General features: G+C 56.8%; 1 protein-coding gene across 1 annotated transcript; it reads right to left on the bottom strand.

The window, feature by feature from the left end:
- Positions 1 to 288: 288 nt before the first annotated feature.
- Positions 289 to 9455, bottom strand: ZNF135 (zinc finger protein 135). The gene is made up of 4 exons (XM_027619673.2): positions 9257 to 9455; positions 7848 to 7932; positions 5066 to 5192; positions 289 to 2160 (listed from the first exon to the last, which is right to left on the bottom strand). The coding sequence occupies exons 2-4, from the start codon at positions 7878 to 7880 to the stop codon at positions 428 to 430; spliced, it is 1893 nt and encodes a 630-aa protein (XP_027475474.2). The 5' UTR covers positions 7881 to 7932; positions 9257 to 9455; the 3' UTR covers positions 289 to 427.
- Positions 9456 to 15176: the final 5721 nt, after the last annotated feature.

The following is a 15176-nucleotide window of genomic DNA, read 5'->3' as shown; positions in this document are numbered from 1 at the left end:
GTATCTGGTTCTTGTATATAAAAAGCATCTGCTTTGAAAATCTCTAGTTTGGAATATCGTGAATCCTTGGACAGAAGCCATCTCCAGATCCGCTTTTTTTTTTTTTTTTTTTCATTTCTCTTTCTTCTAGGTTCTATGATGTAGCATTAGTGGGCACTCATGACTGAAGGTCCTCAACACTGATTAACTCCACATTTCCCTACTACTGTCTGGATGATCTGGTATCCAGGGATGGATGACCCAGAGTTCCACGTTCCCATAGTCATTTCCAGCACTTCTCTCTGAGGGTGTGTGGGGCATGTACTGTGTGCAAAGGCTTGCATATGCATAAACTTGTATTGTTTCCACTGAGAATGACTGGGTCAGGTCTAGTAAGGGAGGAGCTAGACTTAAGGCCTTCCCATGTCCCGGCGAGCGTGATGTGGGCCTACCCAGTATGAGTTCTCTGGTGCTTGGTAAGGGACGAGCTGTGTGTGAAGGCCTTCCCACAGTCCCTGCACTCGTAGGGCTTCTCTCCCGTGTGGATCCTCCGGTGCTGAGTGAGGTGCGTGCTCTGCCGGAAGGATTTCCCGCAATCCTGACACTCGTACGGCTTCTCCCCCGTGTGTGTCCGCTCGTGCTGGCTGAGCGATGAGCTGTGGCTGAAGGATTTCCCACACTCGTTGCACCCGTAGGGCTTTTCCTTGGTGTGAATCCTCTGGTGTTCTACGAGAAGGGAGCTCTGGCTGAAGGCTCTGCCACAGGCGTTGCACTCATAGGGCTTTTCTCCCGTGTGGGTCCTCTGGTGTTGAATGAGGGGGGCGAGCTGGCTGAAGGCTCTGCCACACGCGTTGCACTCGTACGGCTTCTCCCCCGTGTGGATTCGCTGGTGTTTGGTGAGGGACGAGCTGTGGCTGAAGGCCTTGCCGCAGTCGCCACACTCGTACGGCTTCTCCCCCGTGTGGGTCCTCCGGTGCTGAGTGAGGTGCGTGCTCTGCCGGAAGGCCTTCCCGCACTGCCTGCACTCGTACGGCTTCTCCCCCGTGTGGGTCCGCTCGTGCTGGCTGAGTGACGAGCTGTGGCTGAAGGTCTTCCCGCACTCGCGGCACCCGTACGGCTTCTCCCCGGTGTGGGTCCTCCGGTGCTCAGTCAGGAGCGTGCTCTGGCTGAAGGCCTTCCCGCACTCGCGGCACTCGTACGGCTTCTCCCCCGTGTGGGTCCGCTGGTGCTGAGTCAGCGGTGTGATCTGCGCGAAGGCCTTGCCGCACTCGCGGCACCCGTACGGCTTCTCCCCCGTGTGGATCCGCAGGTGCTTGGTCAAGGAGGAGCTGTGGCTGAAGGCCTTGCCGCACTCGCGGCAGCCGTACGGCTTCTCCCCCGTGTGGATCCGCAGGTGCTGGCTGAGGTGGATGCTCTGCCGGAAGGCCTTGCCGCACTCGCCGCACTCGTACGGCTTCTCCCCGGTGTGAGTCCGCTCGTGCTGGCTGAAGGAGGACCTGAAGCTGAAGGCCTTGCCGCACTCGCCGCACTCGTACGGCTTCTCCCCGGTGTGAGTCCTCTGGTGCTGGATCAGTGGGGCGATCTGGTTGAAGGTTTTCCCACACTGAGTGCACTCGTAAGGTTTCTCACCGGTGTGGATTCTCTGGTGTTTGGTAAGTGCTGAGCTGTTTCGGAAGCCTTTTCCGCATTCGTGACACTCATAAGGTCTCTCTCCTGTGTGCGTTCGGTGGTGCTCAATAAGTGCCGAGCTGTGACTAAAGGCCTTTCCACATGCCTGACATTTGTAGGGCTTCTCCTTTGCATCTGCTTTCTGTTGAGCACTGAACTCTGGGTCTGGCTTGCCCCTCTTCCCGCGTGTCCCCAGCATGTGGAGGCCTTGTCTTTCAGGCGTCAGTGGCTGAGGTGGGAGACTGGGGTTCAGAATCAAGTTTTCCCCGAACCCATTCCCCTGCTGCTGCTGCTGCTGCTGCTGCATGGGTGTCTTCACAGGCGTGAAGGCTACTCGCACCACATGGCTGTCTCGGCTCTCATGACTCTGTCCCCAGTGGCCCTCGGCATCGTCACCCTCAGGGTACCACAGACTATCCCACAGGAACCTTTCCACTAGGACACTGCTAGCTATTTTTTCAGTGATGTCTTGCTTTGGAGCTGACAGTCTGGTTTTGGGTTGAGTTTCCAAATCTAAAAGGAACAAAAATGGAGATGTTCCTTAATTTCAGTTTGGGGGGAAGAGTTTGTGGTGGGTGGGTGGCTAAAGACTAAAACTGATGGTTTTGAAAGGCTGAAGGCAGAGGTGGCTTTGACCACTTAAAAATACAGCTTTGCAAATCAGGGAAGGAACAGGAGCAGGAGAGAAAGCACAGAGGTAGTCGGGGTGGGGGGCCTGGCATGGAGACACGAAGGGAGCTTGCAAGGGGAGCACACGGAATGAGGACAAGGGGAGATGTGGGGCAGACAGCGAGCATCTAGGGAAGCTGCCGACAGATGCCCCAGGCCCTGGCAAAAGCAGCCTCCAAGTGCCAGGTGATGATGGAGGAGAGCCGCCTCCTGGTGAAGGACCAGCCAGCCAGCCCTCCCACTGCTCAGGTCCAGTTTCTTCTTGGTGGTCTCTTGCTGCTGTTCCACGTCAGCCAGGTGCGAAGAAACCGCCAGCTCCCCCAGCCCGGAGACAGCTGAGATGTGTGTCGCCAGAAGCAGGGATAAATGACCTGAGGCGAACAAGAGGACTTGGGTCTGGTCTGCCGGGTCTGCCTCACCCACTGGGAGCTCCCTGAGGGCAGGGCTTCTGTCCACTGTGGTCACCGCTGCACCCCCGCCCACAGCAGAGGCCGGCAGACACGCTGAACGAACAAACAAACGCATCCCTTCCTCCTCCTTCCTGGCAGGACTGCCTTTTGGCCCTGGTACCCGGTCTGCCCTGCACAGCCACGGCCTCAGGGCATGCCGTCCCCACCCCAACACCAGACTGGCCTAAAGGTGTGAGGTGGGCACCCTGCCCGTTTACGTTATGCTCTAATGAAGTGTTCAGAAAAAAAAAAAAAAGGTCACACCAGGTGTGGCTGGCAAAACAGTGGCTCCCAAACATGTCCACGTTCTAATTCCCAGAACCAGTGAGGAAGGAAGGTTGCTAGTCCTCTGACATTAGCTAATCCTCTGCAGTTACCCTGGATTACCCGGGTGGGCCCGAGGCCATCACAAGAGTTCTCCTCTGTGAAAGAGAGACACGTAGGAGGGCTGGGGCCAAAGTGACGGGAGCAGACCTCAGGGCCACGCTCACTCGGAAGACGGACAAGGCTGTGAGTCGAGGAATGAAGCACCGCTGGAAGCTGGAGAGTGAAAGGAAATGGGTTCTTGCCACGCCCTGCAGAAGGAACACTGCCTGCCGCCTCCTGCACCGCAGTGCAGTGACACCCCTTTTGGACTTCTGGCCTCTAGAACAGGAAGATAATTCGTGTTGCTTTAAGCCACCACGTTTGTGGTACTTTGTTAGAACAGTCATAAGAAGCTAGTGTCCTAGGTAAGGGCTGGTTACTCCTGGAGCTGGAGAGACTCAGTCATGACCCCTCGCACACACTGGCCATTTCTCCTGGGCCCTGGTGATGGGCTGCTGCTTAAACTGGGTCAGGGCCTGACACCAGTGCCAGGAAGCCCCACCTCCTGCAGAGCTGGTACTGGTCTCAGGAGCTGGATGAGATGTACGAAGAACACAGCCCCCACGGGCACGTGGAAAAGCCCAGACTGGATCCACCGACCCACAGATACATGAGTTGTAAAAGGTTCTGTGGTTTAAACCACTGAGGCTGGAGTGTTTGTTACATAGGAAGAGCAGGCTGCTGCCCAACCCCAGTGCCTTTGCACTTGCTGTTCCTTCTGCCTGGAATTCTGTTCTGCCAGCTTGTTTCATGGTGGCACTGTTCTCATGACTCGTGGCTCACACGTCACCTCCCTGGAGAGGCTTGCCTCATCTCTGCTCAGGCCCTCCGCACAACCTGGCCTCTGCCTTGTGACCCGTGTTTGCTTCCTCAGCACGCATCATCCACCGTGAGCGTCTTGTGCAGCTATCATTCGACCTCTTTACCGCGTGCCCCTTCCCTCACCAAGAATGCGAATTCACTGAAGGTCTCCCTCACAGCAGAACAGGTGCTTGGTGCACGTTTACTGAAAGACTGAGTAGTCAATCTGCTCAGAAGAACGCCAGAGGAGATACGGAGACAGAATGTCCCGGGGGGGGGGGAATGGGCTCCTCCCAGCCCTGCAGGGCTCTCCCCTCACCTGAGCATGTACCCCGGGGCACCCCCTCATCCCCCGCTCACAGCTCCTCCTCCTGCTCCAGCAGGCAGATGACATCCAGCTTGGGGAGCCAGCATCCTGCTCAAGGGGAGACCCACAGGTGCGCCTTTGTGTTCCAGGACCCTTCTCACCCCTCTGTCCGCTCCACTTTCCTTCCGGGACCCACCTGGCTGCAGTCCCCAGAGGCCACAGTTGTGGAAGAGGCCCTGGTGTCAGGCCCTGGAGGGATCCCAACCCTGGCTCTGGGGGGATGTGTGACCCAGCCCTGGCCAATCCAAGCTCTGCTGCCTCCCCCGCCCGCTAGCAACAATGACCAGCATGGAGGGGACCGGGCTGCCACACAAGACAACCCACAGGCCTTCCATGGGGGCCCAGGACACAGACCCTGTCTTTTTGGCTGGTCTCAGACACAGAAGAGGCACCGTGGCAGCTCTCCTCACCTCCAGGGGGCCCGTCTGTGAACGGAGGCAGAAAGAGGTGGCACTGTCAACACTCGGCCCTGGACCCAGAGGGAGGGGGTATGAAGAGAGGGGACTCCTGAAAGGCCACAGGAAAACTCAGGCCTGCCCTGGGATTCTGCAGCCACAGTACCCACTGTGGCCCTCTCGCCCCGTGATTTTCTGCTTCTGGCCTTTTCAGGTGGGATCTGTAACTTGCAACCAAACATCAGGAATCTAAGGCCCCAAACTCATCCCAGGTATTTGCTTTTAAGGCCTAGACCTGCCCCTACTTTTAACCCAGGAGAATTAGGATCTGTGCTGGGGGCAGACCATCGGGGGCTCAGGTGTGGCCTTACCCACAGAGACCAGGAGCCTGAAGGTCTCCAGCATCACATCGCGGTACAGGGTCCTCTGGGCAGGCTCTAGCTGCCCCCACTCCTCCTGGGTGAAGTCCACAACCACGTCCTCAAAGGTCACTTGCTCCTGAAACAAATGTCACATACAAACAGATGGCCTCACCTAGGCCAAGCCTGGTGATGGCTGCTAGTGGGAGCAGCTACTGGACAGCGACAGCCAAGCTGAGCAGGGGAGGGGTTTTCTCAGGTCTGAGGATTTGGGCCCGGTTTTCCTGGGGGGCCTGGGGGCTCTGCTGGAGGAAAGGGGGTCTTAGGATATGAGAGGACACCCCCCAGTCGTGCAAGCACCCCTGAGATGCCATCATGGCAGTGACCAAGGGGGGGGACAGAAAACCTCCCACGCATCAGCTAGAATGTTCCCTGGTGTCCATACCTGCAGTCACCAAGCCGCAGACTCATGTACATCTGTGCTGTGCGTGACGATTCCTGAATACAACGTGGGGTGAAAGAGCCAGTGGAGTGGTGGGAACAAGTAGGTGAACCCAATGGGGGGGTCTCCAGTAACGGGACCTCTGGGAACCGTTTCCTAGTCTTTGATTTTGGACAGTTACATATTGGGGTAAAAACATGACCCCCAAGGAGAAAGGCTAACGGTGGCTCCTGGGTGATCCTGTCACTCCCACACTTGTGTTTTCTAAGATTTTATTTATTTATTTGACAGAGAGAGAGAGAGCACAAGTAGGCAGGCAGGCAGGCAGGCAGAGGCAGAGGGAGAAGCAGGCTCCCCGCCGAGCAGGGAGCCCGATGTGGGGCTCGATCCCAGGACCCTGGGATCATGACCTGAGCCGAAGGCAGACGCTCAACCGACTGAGCCACCCAGGCACCCCCCACACTTGTGTTTTCTGAAATCCCACACAAGGCCCATTTCTTCCGTGCCTGGGTGGGGAATTTATGACTTTCTTAAAGGCACATGAGGGGCAGGGGCGGACATCCTCCACAAAGGCAGTTTCATCTCACCAAATGAAGTGCTGTAGATGGCAGGGGGAGGGAGTGTATGTGGGGAGCAGAGGCAAAGTCTCGGCCCTCACCCTGACGTTGGGTGTCAAAGACATAGGGTGCCTAAATACTGGGTCCTGGCCCAACGGGCAGCATCTGCCTCCGCTAACACTTCTCCCACCAGAGAAGGGGAGATGTGGGGCAGCAGAGGGTATGAACTAGGCATCTGGGGCGTGGCACTATCAAGACTCGGCCCTGGACCCAGATGACTGGGCTTCAAACTCCAGCCCCGGGTCCATCTTGTAAAGTGCTCTGCGCTTCCCTGCCCTCATCTGTGAGTCTGTGAGAACTCCCCGAGAAGGCTGTTGGGGAGGAGTAAGGGAATTCACGTGATGTGTGTGCCCAGGGCCTGGCACAGAGCGTGCACTTTACCTGTGTGAGCCACCACTCAGGTAGGTGTGCTGGGGGGCTTGGGGAGGGTTTGTTTTCTTTCACCAATTTCCCCATTTCTGCTATATTTTCCAGACTCAGTAGGTCTTAGTGGTTATCTGCAGAGTCCTAGTGAGCGCAGGTCACGGTTCTGGGCACCACAGATGCCAGGGAAACAAGAGACACACGCCTGGCCATGTGCTCATGTGCTAGTTGCAGGGTCTGGGCGCTGACAAAAAATGAAATCCCAGGAGGGGTCAGCGCTCCAGAGAAAATGGGTGGGGCGCTGCTGGAACAGCCACGCAGAGGTCTGGCAGAAGAGCCGCGAAGGCAGTGGGATGTTTGCTGAGCGCTGGGGGTGCTGGTGGGCACACGTGGTCTGACCTGGGCCCAGGCGTCCTGAGGCTCAGGCCCGGCTCAGCCACTCTCAGCTGTGTGGCCTCAGGGCTGTGACGTGCCTCTGGGTCTTAGTTTCCTCCTTCCAACCTCATGGGGCTGATGTGGGGCAGGGTAAGGTGAAGTGTGTTCAGCACTGACCTCAGGCTTTGGCACATTTCCACCCATTCACTGAGTGCCTACTGTGTTCTGGGCCTTTGCACGTCGCAGAGATGATCAGAACTGCTTCCCAAGGCCCCAGGCCCCCGGCAGTTGGCCTAGGAGACCTTGTTCTCAGTCTTCCTGTTACATGTGTGTGCTTGACCCTTACGGAAAGTGCCCCGTTGGTTCCACCTCCAGGCCTTTGCTCATGGTATTCCCCCGGCCTGGAACGTTATTCCTGTGGGCCTTGATCTCACTGCCTACCCCCCTGCAGGTCTCTGTTTGGGGGCCGCTTCCTCAGGGAGGCCTTCTGGGCTCTATTGGCTAATGCCTAGTGCCCAAGCCCACCCTCTTCTGGGCCTCATTTCCCTGCACAACACTTGGCACATTGACATTCCTCGTAGGGACTGTAAGCCCCAGAGGGATGGTGATTTTTTGCTCGTCTGTTCCTGTACCTGCAGTTCCTACAGCAGTGCCTGGAAGGGCACCTGGTCAGTGGCAGGTGCTAAGTCCCTGTCGCCTAAGGGACTGGATGGAGAGAGTGAGCTGGGAGTACACACCAGAACCCTGTGTTGAGAAAGTGCCAGACACATCAGTGGAATGGTTGAGTGCTGTCTGCCAGGGTAGAACAAGGCAGGTGAAGGAATCAGGAAGATCCTCTCAAAGATGGTGAGGTGGGAGATCTGGAGGAAGATGGAGCTGGCCAAAGCACATTCCTGGCAGGAGGCAGAGTAAGGGTGAAGGCCCCGAGAGCAGAATGAGTCTGGTGGGGACCTGAGGAAGCCTGGGAGGCCTGATGGGAGGGTGGTGGTGTACTCACCGGCGCCCCGGCAGCGAGGAGCCCAGCAGTCATTCCCTCCTCCTCTGGCCTCTTACAGGAACAGCCAGCTCCTCTGTAGGCAGTTCTGGGGGTAAGGGGATGCGAGAGACTGGGCGAGTGCTTGTGGTGACCAGAAACCCCACACCCTGGAATCCGTGTGCAAGTAGGAGGGGTTGTAGCTGCTAGAGCCTGGAGCCCTGCACCCGGGCCAAACCCAACAGCACTGAAACCTCAGCTTGGCATTTTCCAAGCACCTGCTGTGTGCCCAGTACTACTCCAGGCATTGTTGACAGATTACCTTGAATTTCCCTACCCCATTTCACAAATAGGAAAACTGAGGGCCACGGGCGGGCAAGGGGCACACCCCCAGTTGTCTAGGTGGGTGATGACTATTTCTGTTACTATGACAGAAAGCTAGACGGTTATGGAGACGTTAGGCACTGCCTCAGTTTCCCCCTCCTATAGAATGAGAGTGGTGACCCAGCACAAAGATTATAGGAATTAGGGTGTGGCAAGGGCTGAATATGGAGCCTGGCACACAGCGGTACACACGTGAAGGCAGTCGGCGCTGGAAGAAAGCCTCTTGCTTCAGCGAGCATCTACTCGGCATCCACAACATGCAGGGCCCTCATCCCCGGCTGAGTGCCCCGGATGAAACTCAGGCCCAAGGTGGTCAGCGTTCCCCTCGTCTCTCTGCACCTCCCCCTGATGATGCTTCCTAGGCACCCAAGTCTGTCCCGTCCCACTTGCGTCCTGTTTGCACAGCAGTTTCCAGGATGGGAGTTACCTTGTTGGGTGATGTTGGGTGTTCCCTGACTCTCCTGGGGGCTCTGGGGTCCGAGACAATATTCGGGGCTCTTGGGTTTAGGACAGGGCCCGGCCCCCCGGACATGTAAATACGTGCTTGCTGAATTAATGAAGGAGCCTGGACGGAACTCAATGACTAACATCACGAGTCTGGTTCCTGGGTCCTAGGCGGCGAGGAGTAAAGTGTTGCGCTTTGGTCTCCCTCACGATCACCCTGAGAAGCCGCTCAGTAAGATGAAGCTCCAGGGATGACTTCGCAGTGGGGCCTCGGCCCTCCCCACCCTCCAAATCCCGGACGTCCCACCAAAGCAGGGGAAGGATGCAGGTCAGGCTGGCTCCAGTCTCTGAAGGGTCGGACCGGCTGGCATCTCTGGGGCCCCGAAGCCGGAGGCTCCCACCCCGGCCCCAACTCCTCCTCTCGAACCCGGAGACACCCCCACCCCCAACCCGGGCCCCGCCCACCAGGCCCCGCCCCCACCGCCCCCGAAACAACCAGCCCCGGGCCCAAAGCAGCCAAGGGGACTCTACAGACGCACGCGGGAAGACCCCGGATGCCCGCCCGTCTCGGCCTCCCCCGTTCCGACCACCCGAGTCTCACTCACCAGCCGGACGGCAGGACAAAGGCCGCGGCCGCCACCAGCCGGGTCTGGGCCTGCGCAGGACGGCGCCCAACTACATCTCCCAGAGGGCGGCGCGCGCACTTCCGGTTGTTTCCGCGCTCGCCTCGCCCCCGCCCGGGGCAGTGGCTCGTGCGTTCGGAGTACGAGCTCGGCCTCGAGGACCCCCGCCGGCCTTAGCCTCCCCTCCCCGCCCCAAAACCCTTCCACGCCGCCTTCCCTTGTCTGATGGCCGAACGGAGGCCACGCCCGCGTTTGGCCGGGACTGCGCCTGCGCAGGCGGGCGCCGAACTACAACTTCCAGAGGCCCACGCGCGGGTTCCGGGCACTTCTGCCCCAGCCGTCCGGTCGTGGGGGAATCGAGTTCGAGTTTCGACGACCGTGCTCGTGGCGTGGTCACGAGTGTCCGGTCCCCGCGGGCTGTGCCGTGGGTCCCGCGAACGTCGCCCCCGCGCTCTTACAGCGGTAACTGGCCGGGGACCAGTGTAGACAGAGCGGTCAGGGGGGTCGGGGAGGACGCTGAGCAGAGGCCGTGGGAAGATCCCGAGGAGCAGTGTCCGCGAGGGGGGCGCAGCCGGGCTGAGGCCACGTGGGCAGGGCCTGTGAGTGAGGTGAGTCCTCTGGGAGCCACGACATACTGCTTTCGTATTGGAAACTGTGCCGTAAACTTTATTGTTGTAGAACAAACTTGTGTTTCCAAAAAACGACAAAAAGTGTGCAAGACACAAAAATGACACACAAAATTAGATACATTCGCTAAGATGCCAAACAACAAGAGCCGTTTACATTGTGCCACGCCGACCCGTCCTATTTAGGACGTGGTTGTAGAAACATCCCGTGGTAGACACGTTTTACATCACTGTCAGGTGTGTGCATTGGAACAGCAGCATAATATTCAAAGCTGATGTGTCCTCATTGACTGAATTCGTCATTGGCCGAACATTGACCAGGGCTCAGGCGCTGGGCCCAGGTTACGGCAGCCAACGGTGGACCAGGCGCCAGTGGACAAGGTGTGCGCCTCCGCCATTCACCCACTCAAGCCAGACTTCCTTTCACTGATGTGCATGAACCATCCCTAGAGCAGTGAGTGGAAAGAGTCTAACCAAGGCTGAGCCATGTGCACTTGCCCCATTAAGAAAGACTAATTGATTCAAGTCAGGGCTTGCATGCTGGATTTGAAGCTGAGAAAAAGTGTCAAGGCAAGGGCATTTTTTCTTTGACTGTAACAACAATTTGAAACAACTCTGACTCTGAAAACAGCAGAGAAGACAGTAGGAATTCTCACGTTAGGGAAAAACCTAGCTGGCTACCTTTTCTTTACACATAAAGACACTTAAAATATTAGGCTGGTTCTCAATGAGTAAAAGACTTTAAATTTCGTAAGCCCAACAGCGGTGGTTGTTAGGAAAAAATATGATGGATGGCTCAAAATCAGAATGCACTGATGTAAACAAGGCAAAGACAAGCTTAACGGCTTTTCTTTAAAGTGTTTTGTACATTCAAAGACATAAAGGCCCACATTTGTGATTGTCATACTGAAAGCCCACCTTCTCTTCTCTGTACTACAGTATGAAGGCTTTAAAATATACGTAAAATGCCAGTTATCAGTTCTTTCACCTGCAAACCAAAATGCAAAAAGAGACTTATTTTTTCTGTTAGTTTTTTCTTCCACAAAATGTGTACTCTTCCCCCACCCTCCTTTTACTGTATCAGAAGGCGTGTACACACTACTCATGATGAAATCTTTTCCCCAAAAGGTCTGCGCAGAGTCCTGGTAATGAGCTGTTGATTGTGGTGCCACACAGACTTGCCTGCTCATGGGGACATACCCCAGCCCTAATATTGAGCCAGGTTGCCCTGCTTAGCTCCCTTGGGACTTGCCCCTCTGTTACCTTCCTCTACCCTCCTAATCCTTGTTTATTTCCAACCAGCTTTCACAAACTCAAATGCCTGCGGGGGCTGGGCTCTAAAGGGATGGGTGCTGATGGTCTCAACCAACTGGTGCCATGTGAACAGGTAAGCCCAGTGTACCAGGTCTGTACTTCTCAAAAGAAGCCAGAGATTTGGATTTGTGTGTGAAATCTCTTGATTCACAGGAAATTCAAAGAGTTTAAAAACACTATCAATTAAACAAGATGATCTGAAGGCTAGCTCTGTGTTGCCTCCACCCCTCCAGACCATGTTGTAGCCAGTGGCTGGGCCCCACTTATGCCAATCTCAGCTTCCTCTAACCACAGGGGTCGCCTCCACCTGGTTGTGACAGGACCGCACCAGGAGCAGTTGCATTAGGAATCAGTGTAGGTTTCAAGGAATTCTATAATCATGTCATGGATAGCACAACTTCGTTACACAATTTTTGTTAAATTGTTCGATATATACATTTAAATATATTACAGTGTTTAGCCTTGTATATATATTTCATCCTTTTTAAAAAAAAAAAAATCATTTTGGGAGCCTCAAAGCCTAGCAGTGCCCAGGCCTCTGCTCCCAGAGGCCCTGACTGTGGTGGGGAGGAGGGTGGTATGTTTGCCTCTGGTTCTGGAGCGGGAGATGATGAGGACTTGCACTGCATCACAGCACCCAGTACCTGGCCCAGCAGATGCTCTGTGACAAGCGCTGGAGGACAGACAAGGAGGCTGAGGAGTGTCCCAGTGGGCAGGTGTTGGGGTTCTGCAGGGGACACTGGCAGACGAAAGCGGAGTGTGAGCCAAGCATGCATGGAGTGAGCAGAAAGAGAAGAGGGGGGCTGGTGGTCTACCTCACTACAGCTTGAGCAGCATCTTGGGACTAGGCAGGCTGGGCGGTTAACTCAATTTAGCAGCTTTGGTGAATCGGGATTCTGAGGAGTGACTCTTCAGGGCCAGGACCCTGGGCCAATCCGTGCCTGTGTCAGCCAAGGCAGAGAGTGTTGAGGGTGGCCTTCCGTGGTGCTTCCTGCCACCCCATCTCCTCAGAGGTCCAAGTAAGGTTCCTTGGCTGATCACTGAAGCCCTGAGGTGGGGTCTTGGCAGTGGCTGCAGCTCACTTACTCATGTGATTACCATTCACCCATTCTCACTCGCAAAGGGCTGCTCTGTGCTGGGCACTAGTAAAATGCTCCAGTGAAGACTGTTCTGGGCAGAGGAGGCAGCCCTTGAGGGGAGGAGGCCCAGCATGGGAGTCACTGTGGAGACAGGCAGGGGCAGAGTGGGTGCAGGAGGCCAGCCTACACCACCCCAGCGCTGGGGGCTACTGAAGCAGGAAGGGATTCGAGGGAACTGGTCGGCTGGGCTTTATGTCATCTCAGTGTGGCTGTTTCAGAGGGATCCTGGCGGCTGCTGGTATTGGATGGAATGGAGGGAAATGGGCTGGAGGCAGAGTTTGCTTAGAGGCAGCTGCAGACATTCAAAGATGTAAAAAAGAAGATAGAAGAAAGGGAGGCTGGGGCAGCTAAGTGCAGAGGAGAGGAGAGAACAGGGTGATCCTTGGGCCTTGGAGCGTGGAGGGATGGCATAGGGGAGGCAGTTGTTTTTCTTTCCATCAAGAGTTCTTTGGACAAGCTCAGATGGGGGACTGAGGGACATCAGGCAGATGTCTCTGGAGGGCAGTTGGTCTGCGGGATGCCCGGGCAGACATCTTCCGAGAACCCCATCTTTGGACCTGTTGGCGTGAGGATGGCTGGGGCCCATGGCAGTGAGGGGCCTGACTGACGTCTTGTGGGCAGCAGCCTCCACTCTCTCGTACAATCCTGCTTCAACCCAGAGAGCGGTGAATGTGCCTCTGGCTTAGGGGGAATTAGAATGAAAAATGCATTGGAATAAACCTCTGGCCCCCAACAAGTGGGGACACTGCGATTTCTTTGTCCACATGTCCTGTCATTTTAAACAAACCTGTCCGTCGTGTGCTGTACCTGAAGAATCAGGGGCTGACTGTAGGGCCAAGACCCCTACCCTTGTCACCTGAGCTCCAAGGAAGAAACCCTGCCTCAGCAGGATGAGAAAGAAGGTGCTTAGGAAAGAGCTGGAGCCCACCAGAAATTAAGGCATGGAGTAGAGCCAGAAGCCCCCAGTGAGGACTTCAAGGATAAGCCAGGATGCTGGAGTGAGCCACAAGCAAGGTCTGGAGGCCCAGCTAGTGAGAATTCCAAGAAGGCAAGCACGGCGAAGGGTGCAAAGGCAGTGGAGGCATCTGCGTGGCCCAGGACGGAGCTAGGGGCCGGAGGCTACAAGTGGGGTGCAGGAGGCAGCGTGGTGGAGAAGCCGCAGTGGGCTGGGCAGGGCAGATCCAAGGGCTTTTCCAGTTGAAAGGCAACTTATGGATGATTTAAAGGAGGTCTCTGCTGACATATGGTCAGAGTCAATCCAACACTATTTCCAAGTAAAGTTCAAAAAACAAAATAAAAGAACAAAAACACTTGTAAGGCTTTCATTTACATGGGGCAAGTGGTGCCCAGCGATGAAGAGCTGGGGATGGATGAAAAGCCGAATCCAGGTGCGCACACGCTGTCCCCAGAGGTGGTAGGGTAAACTGAGGTGCTTGGGAGACCCCACACCTGCTCTTGGGAAATCCAGGGTGACGATAATGCCAGATTTTTATGTGACATCTATGATTTGAAAAATGTTGGCATTTAGCTAAAAAAAAAAATCATTCTGTGAATCAAAATCACGTGCTGGTCAGATTTGGTTGGACCTAAAAACCCTGCCCGAAATCCATCCAGAAAGAAAGCAGATTAATAGGTGTCAGGGGCTGAGGGAGGGGAGATGGGGAGTGACTGCTAATGGGTATGGGGAACCCATTTTGGGAGTGATGAAAATATTCCAGAATTCCAGAATACAGGGTGGTGATGGTTGCACAACGTTATGCATGTACTTAATGCCACTGAATTGTGCATTTTAAGTAGTTAAAATGGCAAGTTTTATGTTGTGTGTACTTTGTCGTGAAAAAGGAATGGGGGGACAAAAAAAAAAGAAAAAAGAAAGTTCCACATAAAAGAACCCCACGCGTGTGCCAGGCTTCCAGGGGCTGGGCGGGCCGCAAGCCTCCCGCGGAGCGCGGAAGGGCGGCCAGGTCAAAGGCACCGAGGCCGGCCTGGCGCCCCGGGGAAGGCTCCTGGAACCGGTGGCGCCGGCGAAACTCCTCTTCTGTAGCTTGCGGAGCACAGACGGCCGACCGCCGAGCTGAGCGCGGCGCTGGGGGTCGCTGTCACCCAAGGAACGCGGCCGGCGCGGCGACAGTCGGAGACGTGGCGGGTCCGGGTCGCCTGCAGGACGAGTCCGCCAGGGGTCGCTGTCACCCGGGCAACGCGGCGGCGGGGACGGCGGGTCCCGGGTCGCTCCGCGGGACGAGCCCTTCGGGGGTCACTGTCACCCGGGGTAAGCGCCAGGCGCGGCGACACCCGGGAGACGCGTCGGGGCCCGGGTCGCCCCGCAGGACGAGCCCTTCGGGGGTCACTGTCACCCGGGGAAAGCGCCAGGCGCAGCGACACCCGGGAGACGCGGCGGGGCCCGGGTCGCCTGCAGGACGAGTCCGCCAGGGGTCGCTGTCACCCGGGGAACGTGGCGGCGGGAGTGGCGGGGCCCGGTCGTTCCGCAGGACAAGCCCTTCGGGGGGTCGCTGTCACGGAGAACGCGGCGGGCGCGGCGAAACCCGGGAGACGCGGAGGGTCCCGGGTCGTCTGCAGGAAGAGCCCTTCGGGGGTCACTGTCACCCGGGGAACGCGGCGGCAGGGGTGACGGGTCCCGGGTCGCCCCCAAGGACGAGCCCTTCGGGGGGTCGCTGTCACTCGGGGAACGCGGCAGGCACAGCGACACGGGGCAGACGCAGCGGGTCCCGGGGCCCTCCGCAGGACGAGCCCTTCGGAGGTCGCTGTCACCCGGGGTAAGCGCTAGGCGCGGCGACACCCCGAGACGCGGCGGGTCCGGGTCGC

The sequence above is a fragment of the Zalophus californianus genome, chromosome 17 (genome assembly GCF_009762305.2).
Source record: "Zalophus californianus isolate mZalCal1 chromosome 17, mZalCal1.pri.v2, whole genome shotgun sequence".
NCBI classification, from domain to species: domain Eukaryota; kingdom Metazoa; phylum Chordata; class Mammalia; order Carnivora; family Otariidae; genus Zalophus; species Zalophus californianus.
This window is presented reverse-complemented; position numbering and strand designations above follow the sequence as displayed.

Bases quoted from the DNA above. Each gene is read 5' to 3' on its own strand.
- ZNF135 (XM_027619673.2), bottom strand. From the start codon at position 7,880: ATGACTGCTGGGCTCCTCGCTGCCGGGGCGCCG. The intron at 5,193-7,847 runs GTGAGTACACCA...CATTTGTTTCAG, and splicing joins TCCTCGCTGCCGGGGCGCCG to GAGCAAGTGACCTTTGAGGA. The intron at 2,161-5,065 runs GTAAGGCCACAC...TGTTCCTTTTAG, and splicing joins CAGGCTCCTGGTCTCTGTGG to ATTTGGAAACTCAACCCAAA.